This window comes from Brassica rapa, chromosome A04, assembly GCF_000309985.2.
Source record: "Brassica rapa cultivar Chiifu-401-42 chromosome A04, CAAS_Brap_v3.01, whole genome shotgun sequence".
Classification (NCBI taxonomy): Eukaryota; Viridiplantae; Streptophyta; class Magnoliopsida; order Brassicales; family Brassicaceae; genus Brassica; species Brassica rapa.
The window spans coordinates 13,124,589-13,144,475 of record NC_024798.2 but is presented as its reverse complement, the minus strand read 5'-3'; the positions used below and the strand labels follow the sequence as shown (position 1 = coordinate 13,144,475).

General features: G+C 30.1%; 1 protein-coding gene and 1 long non-coding RNA gene across 4 annotated transcripts; one reads left to right on the top strand and one right to left on the bottom strand.

The window, feature by feature from the left end:
* Window positions 1-51: 51 nt before the first annotated feature.
* LOC117133436 lies at window positions 52-13,743 on the top strand. The gene is made up of 2 exons (XR_004457226.1): window positions 52-12,886; window positions 12,922-13,743. It is a non-coding gene; the product is annotated as an uncharacterized LOC117133436 (long non-coding RNA).
* On the bottom strand, window positions 13,648-18,570 carry LOC103864466 (histone-lysine N-methyltransferase CLF). Of its 3 annotated transcripts, none has more exons than XM_033289570.1 (17): window positions 18,241-18,570; window positions 17,961-18,053; window positions 17,571-17,896; window positions 17,339-17,500; window positions 17,137-17,221; window positions 16,805-16,939; window positions 16,669-16,716; window positions 16,524-16,595; window positions 15,755-16,443; window positions 15,503-15,653; window positions 15,193-15,416; window positions 14,974-15,105; window positions 14,751-14,841; window positions 14,576-14,623; window positions 14,341-14,469; window positions 14,181-14,258; window positions 13,648-14,092 (listed from the first exon to the last, which is right to left on the bottom strand). In XM_033289570.1, the coding sequence occupies exons 1-17, from the start codon at window positions 18,301-18,303 to the stop codon at window positions 13,898-13,900; spliced, it is 2,721 nt and encodes a 906-aa protein (XP_033145461.1). In that variant the 5' UTR covers window positions 18,304-18,570; the 3' UTR covers window positions 13,648-13,897. The 3 variants fall into 3 exon arrangements, with proteins under 3 accessions (XP_033145461.1, XP_009140462.1, XP_018514166.1); XM_009142214.3 differs by having other exon boundaries at window positions 17,961-18,062; window positions 18,241-18,558; XM_018658650.2 differs by lacking the exons at window positions 17,571-17,896; window positions 17,961-18,053; window positions 18,241-18,570 and having other exon boundaries at window positions 16,805-16,967; window positions 17,339-17,494.
* Between the last annotated feature and the right edge of the window lie 1,317 nt (window positions 18,571-19,887).

Below are 19,887 nucleotides of genomic sequence, written 5' to 3'. Positions count from 1 at the left end.
CAAAATAAAAAAGAGTTATTTTGGTCATTTTCTTTCTTGAGACTATTTTTGTGACAAAAAATTAAAAATGCTATTTGAGAGAATTGCTCTTAAAAATATTATGCATCATGCCCATTATTAAAATATTATCTTATTATTTTCTTTATTTTAATAATTCTAATTTTAGTTTTTTTATTACTGTGTTTTACCAGAAAAAAAAAATAAATCCAGAAAATGAAAATATGCAAATCATTTACACACAATTAAAAATGATTTAGATATTTGTTTCCAATATAATCTATACTAGGTAATAACCTGCGCCTTGCACGGAATGTGATTATTAGTTTCGTTATTTTTTAATAAGGAGACATTAATCTGTTTAATCTAGATATCAGTTCGGTTTTAGGTTGTTTTTTTAGTTTTTAGTCCCCTGAAATATAACTATCATTTTAAATCAATATTTATTTGGTTTGTTCGGTTAAAATGATTGATGTTTTTGTTTTTTTTCCTCTGGTAATGAAAAAATACTATTATTTATTTGTTTTCATGTTATGAATCTTAGATAGTCGTGATGTCAAATTAATGATTTCATATTATAGTTTCTAAACAGATAATAGTTAAAAAAAATAGAAAAAACAATTATGAAGATAAATCATTTTATTACAATTTGGTCGATAGTGAAAGAATTATTAAGAAAAAAAATATTTTAACTTCCAAAAATATTAGATATTTCAGTTTTGGTAAATACTTAGTTATAAGGTGCTCAGGTCAATGTGCACATGTATCTGTATGTAAAAGTATATAAAGATGGTTGATAAATATATAAAGATAATGTTAATTAATATTAAATGACATTTTTTTTTCAAAATAATACATGAAAAATAAAATTCTTAAAATGAAATTATTTAAAAACAAAAATATTGTAAAATTTATATAAACTATAATATATAACTTATATATAATTCTTTAAATATATGTATATATATATATATATGCGTATAACAGATCAAATTGGATATCCATTTCTATAAATATTGATATTTGTGATTTGTTTTTTTATACGGATATTGCATTTTAGTATTTGATTTGCTTCGTGGAGTAACATATATCCAGATTTTTTGGTTCGAATCAAAACGAATAATGAATCAAAGTAAAGTTTATGAATAATTTGTCCAGCTCTATTCGTAAACAGTAAAAATAACGTAAAAATGAACCATCCATGTGAGTTTTATATTAAAAAATGTAAAATACATAGTGTGAAATATTTATGTAAGTTTGACTGAGAAGCTTTTTACATGTGACATGTGTTCATTTTAGTGTGAAATCATTTATTACAATGTTTATACACGTGACATGTGTCCAATTTAATGTGAACGCATTTATTACAATGTTTCTCTTTTAATATATAAAGGATTTTAAAAATTATGTCAACTAATATAATAACTATCAAAAGACTAAAAACCTTATTATATGTTTTTTATCAAATCTCTAAAAATAAAACAAACATACATTGAAACAGTATAAATCTATCATATGAAACATATATTGATGTTTGATCATCTGATATGATCATAAATTTTTTTTTATTAAAAATAAATTTTAAATAAATTACTTACTGAAGAATTGAAACAAAAATAATGATTGATAACTGATCCAAGTTAAACTGGCTAAACTGAGAATCGGCCTATTCCTACATCAACAAAGGCCAACGGTCCTGATCATTACATGAACATACGAGCTGTGCGAATTCATACACAAACACTCAGTTAATTCAAATTTCATACACGAATTGATAAAATCTGGCTTTTACATACATTCACGATTTTTTTATTAATCAATGAAAATGGAACATAAACTGGCAGTTAACGGTTATATGCCCCTTAAAAAATCCTACGTGGCATTTTTATTTTAAAACAATAAATCATTAATTAAAAATAATATAAATTTCGTTGGGGGAAGAATAGAACTCGGGCTGGAACATTAATTCATCCAGACATCAGCCAATGTGCCAACATCGACTTATTGTTTTAATTTAGTATGATATTCTATTTACTTTATACTATTGAATATTTCTGTGTTTTCAAAAAAAACCTCATGTATAAATATTTTTTCTTCACAAATTACATATAATTTCTAATATGTAATACATAACTAATGTGTAAATGAACCTATTGTATAAATATTTTTGTATTTTATAAAAAACATAATGTATAAATATATTTTCACAAACTTTCTTATTTCAATCGAATGAAACTTAGAAATGTGGAAAGAAATCATATTTAACGTGATTTGATCCGACCTGTATATCCATATATATGAATATCATTGATAAGGATGAACTAAATTATTATATTATCAGCATAAATTTTCTCTAAAAATGCATATATATTTTTCACAAATTTTATATAATTTCTAATATATATACAGATTGTTATAGGAATACTTTAATATAAAATATGAATATTGTGTATTTTTTATTATGTTGGACACATCTCTTGTAATTTATTAATAAATATATAATTAAAATGTAATATTCACTAGATTTTTTTTAAACTCAGAAATATTCTTTGGTATAAGTAAAACATCATACTAGGTTAAAACAATTAGTTGGGTTTGGCATAGTGGCTGATATCCGGATGAATTAATGCTACAATCCACGTTCGATTCCCCCCTCCCTCAAAATGTTCAAAATAATTTTAACTAATTATTTATTATTTTAAACGTAAAAAGCCACGTAGGATTAAAGAATGACTAGATTTTGATCCGCGCTTAAAAAGCGCAAGTTTATCTTTGAAATTAAATAAATTTTTAATATATAATTTTTATATAAGATAGTGTATAGATTTGAATGCATTTACCTAGGTGCACTGAACCGTACCAAACTGGAAAAAACTTCAAAATTAAGCTAAATTTCATAAATAACCGAGCATATCCTATATCTTTGGAACCAAAAAATAGAAACCAAACTGAGAATCAAATGAATACCTAAATTTTTAAAATACAAATTATGTACCTATAAATATTAATTATATTTAATTTCTAAATAGCCAAATATATAAAAAATACTATTTATAAATCAAATTATGCAAAACAAATTAATGACTCGAATATTTTTTATTCAAATAATTAATAGTTAATTATTCATCCTATATTTTTTTTCCAAACAAACTAAGCTACCCAATTTAAAGTGCAAGATATTTTACCTCTAATAAATTCTAAAAGATATTCTCGTTATAAGGTAAGAACTAGATTTTGACATGTGTTTAGAAAGTGCGGGTTTATTTTTGAAATTAAATAAATTCTTCTTATATAATTTCTATATAAGATAATGTATAGGTTTGGGTACATTTACCCGGTTGCATTGAACGGTTCCAAACTGGAAAAAACCCAAAAATTAAGCTAAATTTCATAAATAATCAAACATATCTTATATCTTTAGAACCAAAAAAATAGAAACCAAATTGAGAATCAAATGAATACTTAAATTTTTAAAATACAAATTATATACCTATATGTATTAATTATATTTAACTTCTAAATAACCAAATATCATAAAAAAATACTATTTATAAACCAAATTATGCAAAAACAAATTAATGACTCGTATATTTTTATTCAAATAATTAATAATTAATTATTTATCCTATATTTTTTTCCAAACAACCTAAACTACCCAATTTAAAGCGCGAGATATTTTACATTTGTGAAAATTCAATAAAACGTATCATTTGCATTGTTAGAATTTGTAAAGTAAATAAACATGTTCTGTTTAAACAAGTATTTTTTTTACTAATTTCGTTTAAATCTCCAACCCGTTTAGACTCATTTGATATTTTTTAATGATAAGATTAATCATTTATTTCATATATAAGAATGTAAGATCAAATCTTAATAATTGATTGCATGTAATTAATTAAATTAATGTTTCATAGTTGAAAAGTTGCATTAAGGCTTTTAGTTTCCAGTTCACGAAAAAATGAAAAAAAATTGTTATACACCAGAGGATTCTTCATTATAACCTATTAATGGAACTATATGTGGTAATGATCACGTCATGTATAAACATGTTTGAATAATCTGTCATATATTTGTGAGAATTTATTGTTAGAGTAATTATATAATAGATTATGAAGAATAATAAATGAGTTCATTTGAATTATGTAAAATATTTATATAGTTTGGGAAATATAAGGTAAGACCAAAAAAAATAGTTAAGTCTAATGAAATGGTCCAACAACCTTGTTTAAGTAGATTTTTTAAGAATCCTTCACTTTTAATAGTATAGATATGTAACCGATCGCTAACTGCCAGCTCAGATTTTTTTTTCATTGACTAACGGAAAATTCGTCAATGTATGTAAAAGCCGGACTTTATCAGTTCATGTATGAAATTTGAATTAATTGAGTGTTTGTGTATGTATTCGCACAGCTCATATGTTCATGTACTGATCGGGACCGTTGGACTCTGTTGATGTAAGAATATGCCTATTTCCCGCTAAACTGATACCACTTTCCTTATTTATTTCATACTTTTTCAAAATAATATATGATTAATTATATAAACTTAAGAAATTATAATTTGAAATCTAAGAAAAATGTAATTAGCAAAATTAATCCAATTTGTCTAAATAAAAAGTTGTAGGTCAATTCAGAAAAACAACTACAATCGAATATACACAAAAGTAAATAAATAAACACTCATCTTACTATACATAAAATTGCATGTATTGATATGGTATAACATCATTATATATGAATTATAAATAAAGATGAATTTATAAATAAATGAAAGCAAAATATTACATATTATTACTATTTAGTTTTTTTAATAGTTTTTAACACGTTATTTTTACAGTTATACCGGAGAATTATCATAGCAGAATCACCTAGTTGAAATTACATGTCTTCAATATTTAAAAAAAAAATATACATGAAAAATTGGCTTTCTTGGTTTGAATTATTTTTGCAGAAAACTGTTAATTTCAAAAACATAAGATAACTTGTTCCACAACTCTCAGAATATACATTATGTTTCCATTGTGGAGTAGAAAACATATTATAACTTTTAAATTATTTCTGCCGTGAGTAAAATATGCATTTTACCACTAGCACACTACTATATGTTTAAACACACTTTCTAATGTATTCAACCAATTCTTTATTTGTTATACTATGTGTAGAATACTAGTTCTGCCACTGTATTTATTTAATCATTCGTAGAACGTGTTTCTGTCGAACTAATTATGAAAATTTTAAATTTAGGAATTAAAAAATAAATAAATTAGATCTCATGTTAAAAATCTCTGTTTCATTCCACGTTTTTACAAACTGATATTTTTTTTCTTTATTATGTGATTCTTTTCTATTGTTTTTTTCAGTTTTGTTCCGACCAGTATGATGCATGTCTTTGTAAGTTTTGGCGAATGGATATTGGACATCAATAAGGACTAGATATGTGTTGTTAATGAAGAAAATTGAGGTAAGCTTTTTACGTTGGAAACAACTACTACTCTGGAAAAACTTAAGAAAATGGTTTTAGAAAATTATGGAATCATACAACACAATGTATAATTTTAAGTTAGAAGCTAATTAAATTTAACCTTTGCTAGATAATTTAAGATATATATATATATATATAATCGTATAAGTAACAGCTAATGATGATCAAATTAATTAAAATAATATTAAAATACCAATTATGTTATAGAAATATTGGATGATGACTTGAAATAAAATGTACTTAATTATTTCTAATTTATGATCATTATTATAAAGTATTTAAATTTTGGTTATTTAAAAATACTAAATATAAAATTTGGAAAATATCAGACATAAGCTAGACTTGAGGAATATGAGTGCATCAATATTAACTGAATATAAAATATTGTATCTTTAATCATATGTGAAATTTTAGTTGCATGAATTATGTTGCAATTGTTCTAATCATTTAACTTCTTTTCAACCACTGAAATATCTTTTATTAAATTTTATTATGCTGTTAAAGTATTTTAACAATTGAAATTTTTTTTGTTTCATTAAAATTGTCTTTCTAAGAATTATCAGTAATATGTTTATCAATATGAATTTAATAAATATTACTAATATGATTTATTTTTTCAAAATATAATAATTTAGAAACAATATGTCAAAATATCAAAAATTAAGGAATAGTTCTAAATTTATTAATTTTGTAATATAATTGACCAATATCAATTTAAAAATGTAGCCACAAATATAACATTATTTTTTAAGAAATATATTTTGGTTGTGAAAATAGATCTTGACAAATAGTAATTATATGTGTATACTATTAAGTTTTAGTACATTAACTAATCATGATTTTTTGCATTAGTTTGAGATAAGAAAATAATATATGACATGTATATTGAAAAAATACTGGAAAATGAAGTTCAGAATACAATAATTTTATAGCTATGACAATGTTTTAGAACAAATTTGAAAGTTTCTTGTTTAGAATTATACATATCTAAATATTTAAACATAAATAAATATGTTGTATCTTTGATCATATGAGAAAAAAACATTTTAAAACCAATATAAAAATATTTTCCTCAAAGTTTGTTTTCTTTATTTTAGTTTTTTGAATATGTTTCATTTAACTATTTAAACAGGAAAAATTATTGCCAACTGCATAAACTATATGTCACTACTATATGATTACATATGTATAAAATAATAATGTACTAAAAACTAGACGAATTATATGATTCATATGACGAAATCCTGAACTATTATATGTTATATTGTTAACACCATAAACATCATTGTAATAGCTAAAAAGTGTTTCAGATTGGAGATCTAGCAACAATTGATGAGTTTTTGGTCAACCAAAGTCTTTGAAATATATCTAGCACACATACAAGAGATCAAAAATAGAATACATACATAGATCAAGGATTTAAATGCAATGTTATACAACTCAGAATATAAAATGATATATAAAAACTCCATTAAAACTATTGGATTCCAACATACATATTAGCTATTTGAATGATGTTAATGGTGTTGCAAAATAACAAATAATAGCTTAGAGATGTTATCATGTAAATCATATAGTTCATGTAGTTTTTAATACATTACTTTTGTTCAGATGTGTGGCTTTCATGTAGCTCACAATCCCTTTCCGTTTAATTATAATCTTCTTTCATTTCATTTCATTTCAAATGATATTACTACTTTGACTTCTAATGATTAAGATGTTGTTTAGTAATAAATAAATTTGCATGTAACAATTGAAATTTATGATAATCTAATCTATAGTCAATATATAGTGTAAAATATTTTTAATATATTTTAATAAATTTAGTTAACTAATTTTTTTTAATTTCAGTTTAATATATATATATATATATATATATTTATTTATAATAAATATGATATTAATATTTTGATTTCCACACTTCAGCACATTAATATGAAGCTAGCTACCACAATTGTCGAATCAAGTCTCCAAACGTAGATCAAAGTTTCTGAGAAAACATGCAGGGAGAGAGAAAAAGTGTTGAAATGTGTTTAAATAATAAATATATGCTCATTTAATAACTGAAATGTATGATAATGTAATCTATAGCTGTTATATAATGTGAAATATTGAAAATCATTATATTTTATTATGTTTAGTTAACTAAAGTTATGTTTTCTTATTTTAGCCTACTATATATATAATAATAATACTATAAATTGTGTAGTGCGATATAAGACATTTCACTTAACTAAATTATTAAAATACAAATTATTTAATTTTACATGTGTAAATATTTTTAATTTATTTTATTTTTCATACATTTTATTTTGAATCCTAAAATCTCAACTCTTAATTTTTTTTATTTTAGTTCAATTTATCTTATTCATTAGAGAAAGGTTTCAATATATGTATTTAGTAAGAAATTAAAATTGTACATGAAATATTTCTGAGATCATTTATATGATAGGAATATTAATTAAATTTTGATGCAAATATTAGTTTTATATAATATATACGCATATTATTTTAAAAGATTTAATTTATTACTATTTACATTATTAAACAAATAATTTTAGCTACAATTATATTTATATATATAATGATTAAAGATAAATAATATTAGTAATTATAAATTTAAATATATGGATCATAGTTATATTCTAAGATAATTTATAAGTTTTTTAAATTTATTATAATGATTATAACAAATGGTTAAGTTCAAATTGGATTGTATATATAAATGTTGAAGGTAATGAAATCATAAGTCAAAAGGGTAATAACAGTTTAACATTTAATTATGGCCAAAAATGTTTTACAATTTTTCGTTTTAATATAGAAAAACATGTTTTGAGATTATTTTATTTGATTTTTTAATAAAACTGACAATGTCTAGTCATCTAAGATAGAAAGTCAGTCTTTATATTATGAAATGTATTCATTTGTATATATTGTGAAAATATTGAAATAGACGATGATTTAAAAATTAATTTAATCTCTGATGAATATTAAAAAATCAAAAGGAAAATAAATTATATAGTGAAATACTAAGCATAGTTATTTATACAAAGATGTATTTTACATAAATGTTATCACAAAATTATTTTAATTTGAGAAGTCACTGATATTTTGTTCTGCGTCAACTTTTCTACAAATATTTTTTAACAAAGTTGAATATAATGTTATTAGAGAATTTTTAAATTTGAGAAGTTGTCTTTTTCTTAATCAATCATTCTACAAATATGTTCTGTTTTTTTTTTTTACAAAGATGAATATCATAAAATGTAATCCACGTAAATAAATTTATGATGGGTACATTTTTCCACGTACAAAATGTATTTTCAACTCTTGTTACTCTTAAAATACATAACTATACACAATTTCTTGCATGTTAATATCTTAAGCATTTCATTTCAAAACACCAAACCATTTTAATAATTCATTTTAATATCTGTATTTAGCCTGGATATATGTATTAGCCACTATAATTGATACACTCATTGCTTTGTATCTTTAAGAATTATTTAAACCAAAACAATTAGTTTTAAGAAACAAGATTAAATGTTTTGTAAGTTCCAATTAAAATTTACCAAACAAGTCTAAGTGGGGGTTATTGGTTCCAATACTTTAGTGGATTTACAAATTCTTTTTGGATTTAGAAATCATTGACAAATCCCTTTATTTTAAAATCAAACAAACATATTTCAAAATCAATGATATAAATTTCCAAATCAAAATAAGTTGATTGTTATAAATGAATGAAATGGATTTTAAATTGAAGTTCACATTGCTAAGCTCGAAAAAAGTATAATTTTCTTGTTTCATTTATTAGATGGTGTTTCTTTATGATTTGTGATTGGTTATGTTACTTGAATCACAATAATATGATAATTAATTCAGTATGTTGGTAGGCAAGACACGGTTCGTTTGTATGGTTACTGTCAAGTGTCAATTTAAAATTGGAAGAAGCGCCAATAATATCTCTCTTCACAAGAGACAACCCAGTCAGTTTTTTCCGAACAACACGGTTTCGTAACGATACAAAGGTAACACCACCATCTGATTCTTGTGTCGGCGAGAAGGTAAAACACTCTGGCCAACTACGCTTAAACTCCTCTGCTCCATTGATAAAACGTCCGACGGACAAAGTTAGAGTCTTTGGTGAGAAAGGTGCATAAATTGAAAAACATAAGCATCAACATTCCAGCAGGTCTTAAAATAGTGAAGAAATACCTCAGGAAAAACAAATCCTTTTCGTCAACAACGGCTCCGCCGCCTTCTACTACGGCAACGAAAAAAGAAAAAAAAACATCGTCTGAGGCACGGAGACGCGATGATCCTCTTCTGCAACAACAAGATAGCATAAAAGTGTCATCCTACACAATAACATGATAACTAACCACAACTTTGTTTGTATTTATTTTCCAATAAGTTTGCGTGCAAAACATGCCCCTGATGCAAATTCTGAACATGAACAAAAGACATTATAACGAGGTCTATATCAACCACGTGTATTGGGGATACACAAAAAATATAAGAAAATGGAAAAAAACCCAATAATGCAAATCCAATCAAAATAACAAGGTATAATTTGATATTTGCTCCCTTGTATTTTACTCTTAAAAATACTCATAAATCCACTCAAATCAAAATCAAAATCAAATCTTCAAATAAATCATTAACATTGAATAACACTTGATTCTAAAAACTCTTTTAAAATCATATAACCAATAACACCAGATTTAAAATTAGATTTTAAAATAATAGAACCAATAATACTTGATTTGGATTGGATTTTCAAATTCATAAAAATACATAAACCAATAACACCCTCTTAAAATTTCATTTTTTTTATAAACGGTTTAACAAGTTTAATTTCATATATTTATGTGTTGGTTCACATTTTCCTCATCCTATTGATTACATGTACCATATTTGGTTGCTTCATATCCAAAATTTACTTCTGTGTTGTTGTTGTTTCTAATTTCTCTACAGTTTGGTACAAAAATATGAAGTGATATAAATGTTGTTGGTTTACAAACACCATGATTGTTGCTTCATAATCAATAAAAAAATTTTTTATTAAAAACATTTTCAATCAAATAATATCACATTCTTATTTCACTAATTTCAAAAATGTCTGAATGAAAATAAAATTCATTTTATACCAAAATCTTTTTTGGTCATTCCCTAAATTTTTATATGTAAGAATGAAATGTTTCATGTGTCTTTTAGATCGTAGTAGAAAATATCACATTTAAGTTACAACACCAACCAGAAGAGATTATAGTTATTTGATATATTATCAATTAAACAGATTTCATATATTATCAACAAAATATTTATGAAAAGTTGGATTTCTCTTATACCTTCCATTAGAATATATGTCATGTTAATTAACATTATTAAAAATTGTCATTTCTTAAATTCTGTATATTTTAAACATGATCCTTGAAAATAGGCCTTGTTCCATATTCCACGTCTTAAGTCACCAAATCTTACACCGCAAAATAAATAAATTAAATTTATATAAACTTTATCGCTGAGAATGTGAAGTTAGTATTGAAGATGGTGACAGATCTAATAAACTTGACAATGTCTTTGACTCAATTTTAAGATTTCTTAAGTTGCAAAATTTGTTTTATGTAATTTTGTTTTATATATTGAATGTAAATATAGATTATCTAGCATATAATGTATAATCTCAGTGAAAGCTAAACCCCAGTTGGCATGGATCAAATGATAAATATAAAGTATTTAAATTCACAGTTTTACAAAGAATAAGATGTGTAATATATATATATATATATATATATATATATATCATATATATATATCATATATGTATAACATAACAATTATTCAAAATTTTCAATCTAGATAAAAATATATGAATGGTATCTCAAAATTTTTGATGTGCATTTATATATATGATAATTTCTCATTTATATTACAACGAAGCTACACACTTAACTATAGTTTAACTTTTAGCTTTATGTATACAGTATAAAGTAGACATAATATTGGTTGATTGAAAAGTCCCAAAAAATAATAAATTGATTGATCTTTTATCGTGTTGTATATACATAACTAACTCAAATAATTACTATACGGTAAATTTATATTTTTTTATCATTTTGGAGAAATATAAATTTTTACTCAATAAACATGATGTAATTTGAAGTGTTACTGGTCATACAATAAATCCGATGAATTATTTATCTACTACAAAAATTTCTTGATATATTAAGCTATAGATAAAATAGTTAATAGTATATGGAAATATGTTTTTTCATTTCTAGTGTTTGATTATGTACGTATAAATGTGTATTAAATTTTTTAAAAAATTATTGACGTATTACATATGTGTTTAATTAAGATATACAAATGAATTAGATGTTTAAGTATAAGTATAGTTTAATGTGGCTATAAAATTGTTAGTAATCATTTATGTAAAAATGTTAGTATCTAATGTCTCGTCGTTGCTACCCCTGATTTCATCGCAGCTCGCGGATAATTCTAGGTCACAGTTTTTGCCACCGATTCTCCGTTTAAGATCTTCATATTTGGCTCATCTCTAGATCTCATTCATCTGTTGATCTCGTTCATTTCTGATCCAGTTGAGGCGGTTCAAAACCTTATGTTCTCATGTGTTATTATATTGTGAGATGTATGAATTAGGAAAATATCAGTTTTATTTAATGATGTTAAGTTGTTAGAAACATGTTGACTGATGCATAAAAAGGCTTATAATTGTTAAAATATTAAATAAACTGATTTGGTTGATGCAACTGATAGATGATATTGAATTGTAATGATGAGCGAACTAGAATGGCTAGATGCATAATGATTTGAATTGGATAATGAGAATGAGAATGAATTATGTTGTGTTGTAAGATCTGGATCCCATGATTTGTGTGATTGGTGCGGATCCGAAAAGTAATGGATGAAATTCTGAGTAAAAATGATTGTGGAACCACGGGGTGGATGGACGATTGGCTGGTGATCACTAGTGAGAAGCCAAATAAGACCGCAAGGTGGACAATGCACGATAACTCAGGCCATGAGTGGAGAGTCTAGGGAAATTTGGTTTTGTGTAAGCTGTGGTGTTGTATGTGTGAATATGTTGAAAAAGCTCTTTAACTGCAGCTTGTCAGTTCTTGTTCTTGCATTGAGTTGTATTGTGGTTCATGCGATAAGGCTGGTCTATCACTGGATAATCCAAATTACTCATCTCCTCTATCTTTACTTTCTTCGCAACATTGTGAATAGAAGTTGTGGTTAAGTTGGTAGATTTAAGAAGTTTTCTCTAAATTCATGGACCAAAGAGAGGACATAGTGGCTTGCTTTTAGGTGAATACATATGTATTAACACACCATTTAGCATTTGGGAGGTGTAATACCCAAATTTGTGGGAGTAGTATAGGTAGAAAGAACTTTTTTTTTTTTTTTGAAACACAGGTAGAAAGAACTTATAAGAATTGATTTGGCTACTTATGGTACAAAAGTACATTTACTTTTTTGGTTAACCATCCAAAGAAAACTCATAGGTTAAGTGTGATTGAGCTAAAGTAATTAAAAGATGCCTGACATATCAGGAAGCTGATGCAAGGTAGTCCGTGTGAGTGAGGACAAACACGGAAAACAATCATCTCGTATATGTAGGATCTGTATATCAAATCTACTGAGCTTACTTACTAATAACACACCGGACGTCGAACGAAACCAAATCTTTCTAGTAATAGACCGAGTGTCAAACAAAGATGAGGCTAACGAACGTTGACGGGTGGGGACATTACTAGGCTAGTGTTACACATTAGCTCAGATGTGGAGACTTCTGTCTCTATTTATACTTCCTCTCAAACTCTTAGTTTATAAGTACCATAAATGTATACTTAGTAACTTAATTTCTATTTTTTACTGTTGTCTGATTTTTGTTTTCCTCTGAGGGTTGCTCTATAGTAAATGAATAAGATTTGGTTGTTTTCCTCTGAAGATTGCTCTATAGAGATGAATAAGCGATCTAACTGCTATAGGTAAGAGAATTAACATGATTTTGGCGATCTAACTGCTGAGAATTAACATGAATTTGGCGTCGGCTCAAAGCTCACCAAGTTTCCTTAGTTTGATCTTCTCATCAGTAATTTACATACTTTAACCAACTCTCAAATTCTCATTAGAATGCAATGATAATCCAGAAATGTATAACACTTCAAAATTCTTGCAACCTAAGCAATGCCAAAATATAAAAAAAAATTAAAATTGAAGCATCATGTCATAAAATGAAAGAAGGAATTGAAAATCCGACGGGAAAAAGCTTTTCTTTAGGCTCAGCAAAATGTATGGATTTGTAAGTGTTCTTCCAAGAGTAGATAATAAAGATTAATGGTGTTTTTTTTTCTGTGTCGATTTAATGTTGGTTGCTGCAAGCCTGCGACTAAGCAACCTTCTTGGGTCTACCAACAGAAGGTGTAACATTCTCATCTTTCTTAGAACCTGAAGCTTCAGGTTTTCTGGCCCAAGCAGGAGCTCGATCTGGCTCATACCTGTAATCATAAAACAGTTCTTCTCCAGCCAATATCCTCTCCTTTGCAAAAATACCCACTCTATGATCTCCAGCAACCATAATGACCTTAACACAGATACAGAGAGTCTCCAGTAAGATTTTGAACCCATCATGCCAAAACCAAACCGTGTCTTTTCACTTGCAATTTTTATACCTTTGCGTAACAGTTAGGTTCAGGGGAATGATTGGCGAACTTCAGTTTGTCTCCTTTCCTATAAGCATCTAGCACAAACTGCAAGCAGATCCAAAAAAACACGTTATGTGGTTTATGGCAGAGTTGGTTTTGAAGACACAACCTAGAGAGAGAGACGTGCCTGATCATTTAGATTAAAGAGAAAAGAGGAATTCTCGCGATCATATATCTTCCCTCGTTTATCTGCTTCTTTATGTGATATCAGCTCTCCTGTGTATTCCCCGAGATATTCGTGTTTACTTACACTGTTCTGTAAAAATGAAACAATATTTGTTCTTAAACAAGTCCAAACTCCAAACATAGTTCCATCTTAAGAGGACTTCGATTCTATATAACAAGTTACGCATCTACTATACCTTTAGGAAAGCTCCCCAACCAGATACATCAGATATTCCAAGTAAAACCTGATTCAAAAATAAAGAAGCAGCAAACTTAGTATTTTATCTTTGATCTTTAAACATTTGATTGCTCCTCCTAGTTATGCAATTGCAGTGTAATAGATTGTAGAGTCAACCAAAGCAAAGTATTTACCCTTTGTTGTTGTTTCAGGAGTAATTTCATATTCCTGCACTCATAATTATCGCCTCTTTGGCTAGGGACCCCAAGCGTACCATCCCCACCACTGCATATTCACACACAGTATTAGCGCATCTACATATATCTAACAGAAAAAAGAGCAACATGTTCTTGAACTCTTTCTAAGCAACCAATCAGTACACAAAACCCAAAGCGGAACATTCACCACTAGACTTACATGACCCAGCAATTCCTACAAACATCAGGATCACATTCCCGATCTGCAGCAAAGCACGGACATTGACGGCTCCGACACTGGCTTTTGGCACAATGACAACCTCTAAACCTGTTCTTGCAGCTCTTTGGGCAACTACACAGGAAACAGAGGATGTGGGTGATGAAACTCACGGCTGAGAAATATATATATATATGTGGATGATCTTAGATTAACATTTACCCGCAGTACTTCTCGCAGCAAGTCCCGTTTAGCAAACAAGTACATTCCTTCCCGCAAGCAGTTTTGCAGTTGCATGGATTAAATTGACGGCACGGCTGGTCTTTCTTATCGGTACTTCTTTTCCTAATTGAATGATATGCAGCAGACTTCCAAGTATACTTCAAGCGGCGCACTTTGCCTCTTCTACGTAGAAATCTTGACCTTCTTCGCACTTGGTTATTAGTCTGGTTCGTCCAACAACTAAATTATTAGTTCTGACGAGAAATAAATGCACTCTAATAGGAATATATGTAAAACAATAGCACTATACCATATTTCCATTGATATCAAACTTGGAAGAGCCGTCGGGATTCAATGCATCACCTCCGAAGAAGGAAGCTTTGTTCTCCGAGCAAGTCATGTATTGGAAGACCTCCCAACACGACTTGAGACCACACAGAAGGTTCCTAGCAATCATGCAGCTACGAAGAAACAAATAATTAATAATGACTATATCCCACCAGATTGAGAAACCTGGCACCGAATGACAGTTTAGCAGTAGCTAAATGCATCTGTTACTCACCTATTCATTCCAAAAATCTCAACACCTTTTTGGAACAGGCTTTTCTCAAGTGGTCTCCACGATTTATCTTCAGACAGTCCTCCTGGACATACATTTTCACCCACAAACTCTTCTTTCCTTAAACTTCCATCGCTACACGGTTCAGATGCAACAGCATTTAACTGAGAAACAGGATCGTCACCCTTCACAGAATTCTTGGAGTCATCTACAGGAGTGTCATTCTTTCTTGAATTCTTAGAGCTCCCAGATTTTACATGCTTCTGAGAAGAGGATGTAGCATCTTCATTATCTTTATGTTTTGCATCGCTTGCTGAACGACTCCCAGTGGCGATGGAATCAGTATCGGAAGCTTCTGACTTCTTTTGCCTCTTTTGAGTCCTACGAGAAACTCGCTCAGCAACTCGGTTGTTGTTCCTCTTACGACCTCCACGTCTCCCACTAGCTTTCACCTTTGATGTCGATGAAACTTTCTCAGGATTGGTATCCTGCTGAACGCCGTTCTCTGAGTCACTTGTTTCTGGCGTGCATTTTTCATTAGACGACGCGCTTTCGCTAGGGAAGGTTTTTGTTTTTTTCCTATTAAGTTTGCCGGAGAACTTGGATGTGGTTTTAGTACCCGCACCATCTGATGAAGTGCCAGTTTTATCTTCGGTGGTGCCATTAGCTGGGATTCTATTAGATTTGAGAAGCTGAAAGATTGAAAACAATGATTTTCATCAAGTCAGCCTTTCTAGGAGATGAGCTTAGCTACGTGGATAACCAAATTTACCGTTTTATAGCAGTTAGCGCCACAGGTTAGATTTTCATCCACAGGAGGAGTCCATGGAGCTGGTTTCTCAGCCTAAACATCCACAAAATACAAATAAGTAACTATTAAGTTATAAATAAAGATCAATCATTTGGCACTAACTCACAGGAAATATAAGATCCTGCGAACACCCGTGCAGCCGGCAATCAAACACCTGCATAGACGCATGACACTGTTAAAAGGAGACAAATTCTTGCTAAGGCATCAAAGTAATAACCACTTCAGAAGTTAGCCGGACTAACAAGGCATCGACGGCAGAACAGGTTGTCGAAAGAATCCAAAGCTCCATCCATATCTTTGTTAAGAAGAGAACTCTCTGCTTGATTATCGCCACTCTCTGAAACTTCTTTTTCCTTCATAAGCACTTCATATCTTGCCTGTATAAGATGTTCGGTGTTCATATCTCTGCAAAAAGCCAATTGGGAAAAGGCTGGAAGAAAACTAAATGGATTTTTTTAAACGATGCATCACTCACTCTGTTGTCAAATCCTACAATTGAAGTATGCCATGGATTCTAAAAGAAAATAGGACGTGATAGTTCATACCAGGAATAGACAGGGAAAATTGCTGATACCTTTATTTCACTAGAGCTTCTGGACAAGAAATTTGCTAGTTCCTCCAAGACAGAGTCTGAAAGACCTAGTTGGTCAAGGGTCATGCTGAAGAAATGAAAGAATATAAGTCAGAATGGAAGTATTAACATTAAGAGATTAAATTACAAGCACATGGCAACGACGGAACGCTTAGTCGGATGCTATTCTATTCTATATACTAACCGAATAATAAAATCTTCAGGCTCCAGAAAAGCTCTTTTTTCATCTTCCTCGTCAATAGCCTCCTCTTCACTATCACTGCAAATGAGTGCTTCCCCGCCGGTTTGGTCATAATAGATTCTCCTCCGACCCACAACAGACTGGTCTTCAGTCATTCTTTGATTCCTGCATCATTCCAACCATGATATAAATATTGAAATATACCACAACAAGGGCTTGCGTCTCAACTACATACCTATCCAGAAAAACCCATGTGGTATAAGGCGACAAACGTTTAACATCAGGCATTTTGATCGGCCGCAAGGAAATCTTAACAGGGACACTAGACCCTTGAACCATGGTTGTTGAACTAGCATTCCCATCTTCTAAGAAGCTGCTATGGTTGTTGCTCTTATCAGCATCACTCGCATTGACTCCGCTTTTCATACCAGGCGAATCTCTTTGCCTCTTAACCAAGAGATCGCTACCGTCTTTATAGCTACCGCCTCCTCTCTCCATACACGACCTCATAGTGGATTGAGTGATGCCACGCACATTCTTCTTGTTCTCATCAATCCTTCTCTGGTCAAAACAAATCAAGCAATCAGTAATAGAGAAACACCACAAGAGTAAAGCAAGATTAGACCTTAATTGAGATACACCGATCAGCTGCGAGCTTCTTCTTAAGCGAATCTATCACTGCTGAAACTTCCTTAGACGCTGGAGCTCTCTTCTCCGCCTGAGATGTCTACAAATGTGACAGATAAATCTGAGAAACGGAATCTAACAATCAAATGCAATCTCTAGATCCAAGAAGGAGCAAACACAAGCGATTTCGAATACACACAAGCAAAGAATAGTCAATGGTCTCAAATAGCGAGAGAGAGAGAGAGAGAGAGAGAGAGAGAGAGAGAAGAGGCACTCACCGTAGAGTGCTTGTGCGGGTCCGATCTGGTGGCGGAAGAAGAAGGCGAAGCTCCCGACGCCATTGTCGAGGAGCCAGATCGGAACCGAGGAAAATGCGGGTTCGGGTCAGGATCCGAGAGGAGGAACTTGGCGCGGGTCGTATAAAACCCTAAGGAAGATTATCTTCGATTTTCATTTTTATCTATCTATCTATCTTTGTTGTTCGGATTAGAAAATTGAGATTGAAATTGTTACAGATGCTTTTAGAGAACATTATTAATAGTTGTTTTGAATCGGGAAGCGTGTAAATTATAAAACTTTTTTTTTATGTTTGATTTAAAAATAAATAAATAAAATATAGTTGGTGGGAAAATAGTGACGTGGCAGGTCGATTTGAAATATCTACTGTACATCAGGTAAGTGGTTCTCCGGCGACGGGCACGGTGTTGATTTCTAACAAGAAAGAAAGAAGCATGACCTCTTTTAACGTTGCTGGGCTCAGAACTTTCATGGGCTTTTAGAATCCTACTTTTTCGGCTTTGTTCTGGGCCCACATTTTTCATTTTTCGTCAAGGACAAGCATAGCTAAAGCTCATACTCCTAAACATTTGACTCAGTTTCTCCAGCATATTGAAAGATAGATGTAGATAAATATCCTAAGAAGTTTTGGGACCTAAGTCCATAGTCCCCCGACCCAAAACCACAGCATATAATATTAGTTTCATCTCAGCGATCACTCACACGATATCATATTGACTTGGTTTAGAGAGCTTCACGAGTTGACATACTTTAGAGGTGATGTCTTACAGTTTGACATACTTCAAACTAGAGGTGTACTTTGTGAAGCAGAAAATACCACAAAATGTCTATTATAACCTTCATTTAATTTCATTCATGTGGTCAAAAAAAGTGTGGTCATGAAACCAATTTTAAATTGTGGACTATCCATAACCATCTCATTCACCACCACTACCGTATCTTTCTTTTGCATAACCATAACCACCTTCTTCACCACCACCACCTCCACAACCATCCACCACTATAAACTCCACTCCGCCATAAGCTTCTCCACCGCCACTTTCTCTACCGCCACCGAGGAGTATAAGTGTAGATCTATCTCCACCTCTGGTTCTTCTCCCTTCGCTGCCTTTGCCACCACCGCTTCCATGACGGCTAACCACATCTTTGACCACCATAACTTTCATATCCACATCCACAAGTTCCACTTACGTTATCCACTCCTCCACCTCCGCCATAAGCTCCTCTACCACCCCTTCTTTTGCCGCCATTAGAGGGTATAGCTGTTGATCTACCACCATAACTTTCATATCTACCTCCACAAACTTCACTTACGCCATTAGCTCCTCCACCATCAACTCTCTATACCTTTCGACTTTTGATCCACCTCCATGGCTCCACCTCCAACTCTTCCTCCTTAACCACCACCATAAGACCCTACCTCTACCGTACGTCACCACCATAACCATTAGATGTTCCACTGTAACCACGTCTCCACCTCCTCCTCTCCACTAGCATCCACATCTCCACCCTCTCTCTTCCACTAGTGGCTTTTATCAGATGGTGTGAAACGTCTCCTTGAAAAAGTAATTGTCGAAGAAGAATGAGGCGGATTAGAATTTTATGGGTCAATGAAAAAAGGATTTTAG

Excerpts from the sequence above, each read along its gene's own strand:
- LOC103864466 (XM_009142214.3), bottom strand. The coding sequence starts at position 18,303 with ATGGCGTCGGGAGCTTCGCCTTCTTCTTCCGCCACCAGATCGGACCCG. Across the intron at positions 14,259-14,340 it reads TCTTTAATCTAAATGATCAG|TTTGTGCTAGATGCTTATAG; the intron begins GCACGTCTCTCT and ends ATCTGCTTGCAG. Across the intron at positions 14,093-14,180 it reads AACCTAACTGTTACGCAAAG|GTCATTATGGTTGCTGGAGA; the intron begins GTATAAAAATTG and ends ATCTGTGTTAAG.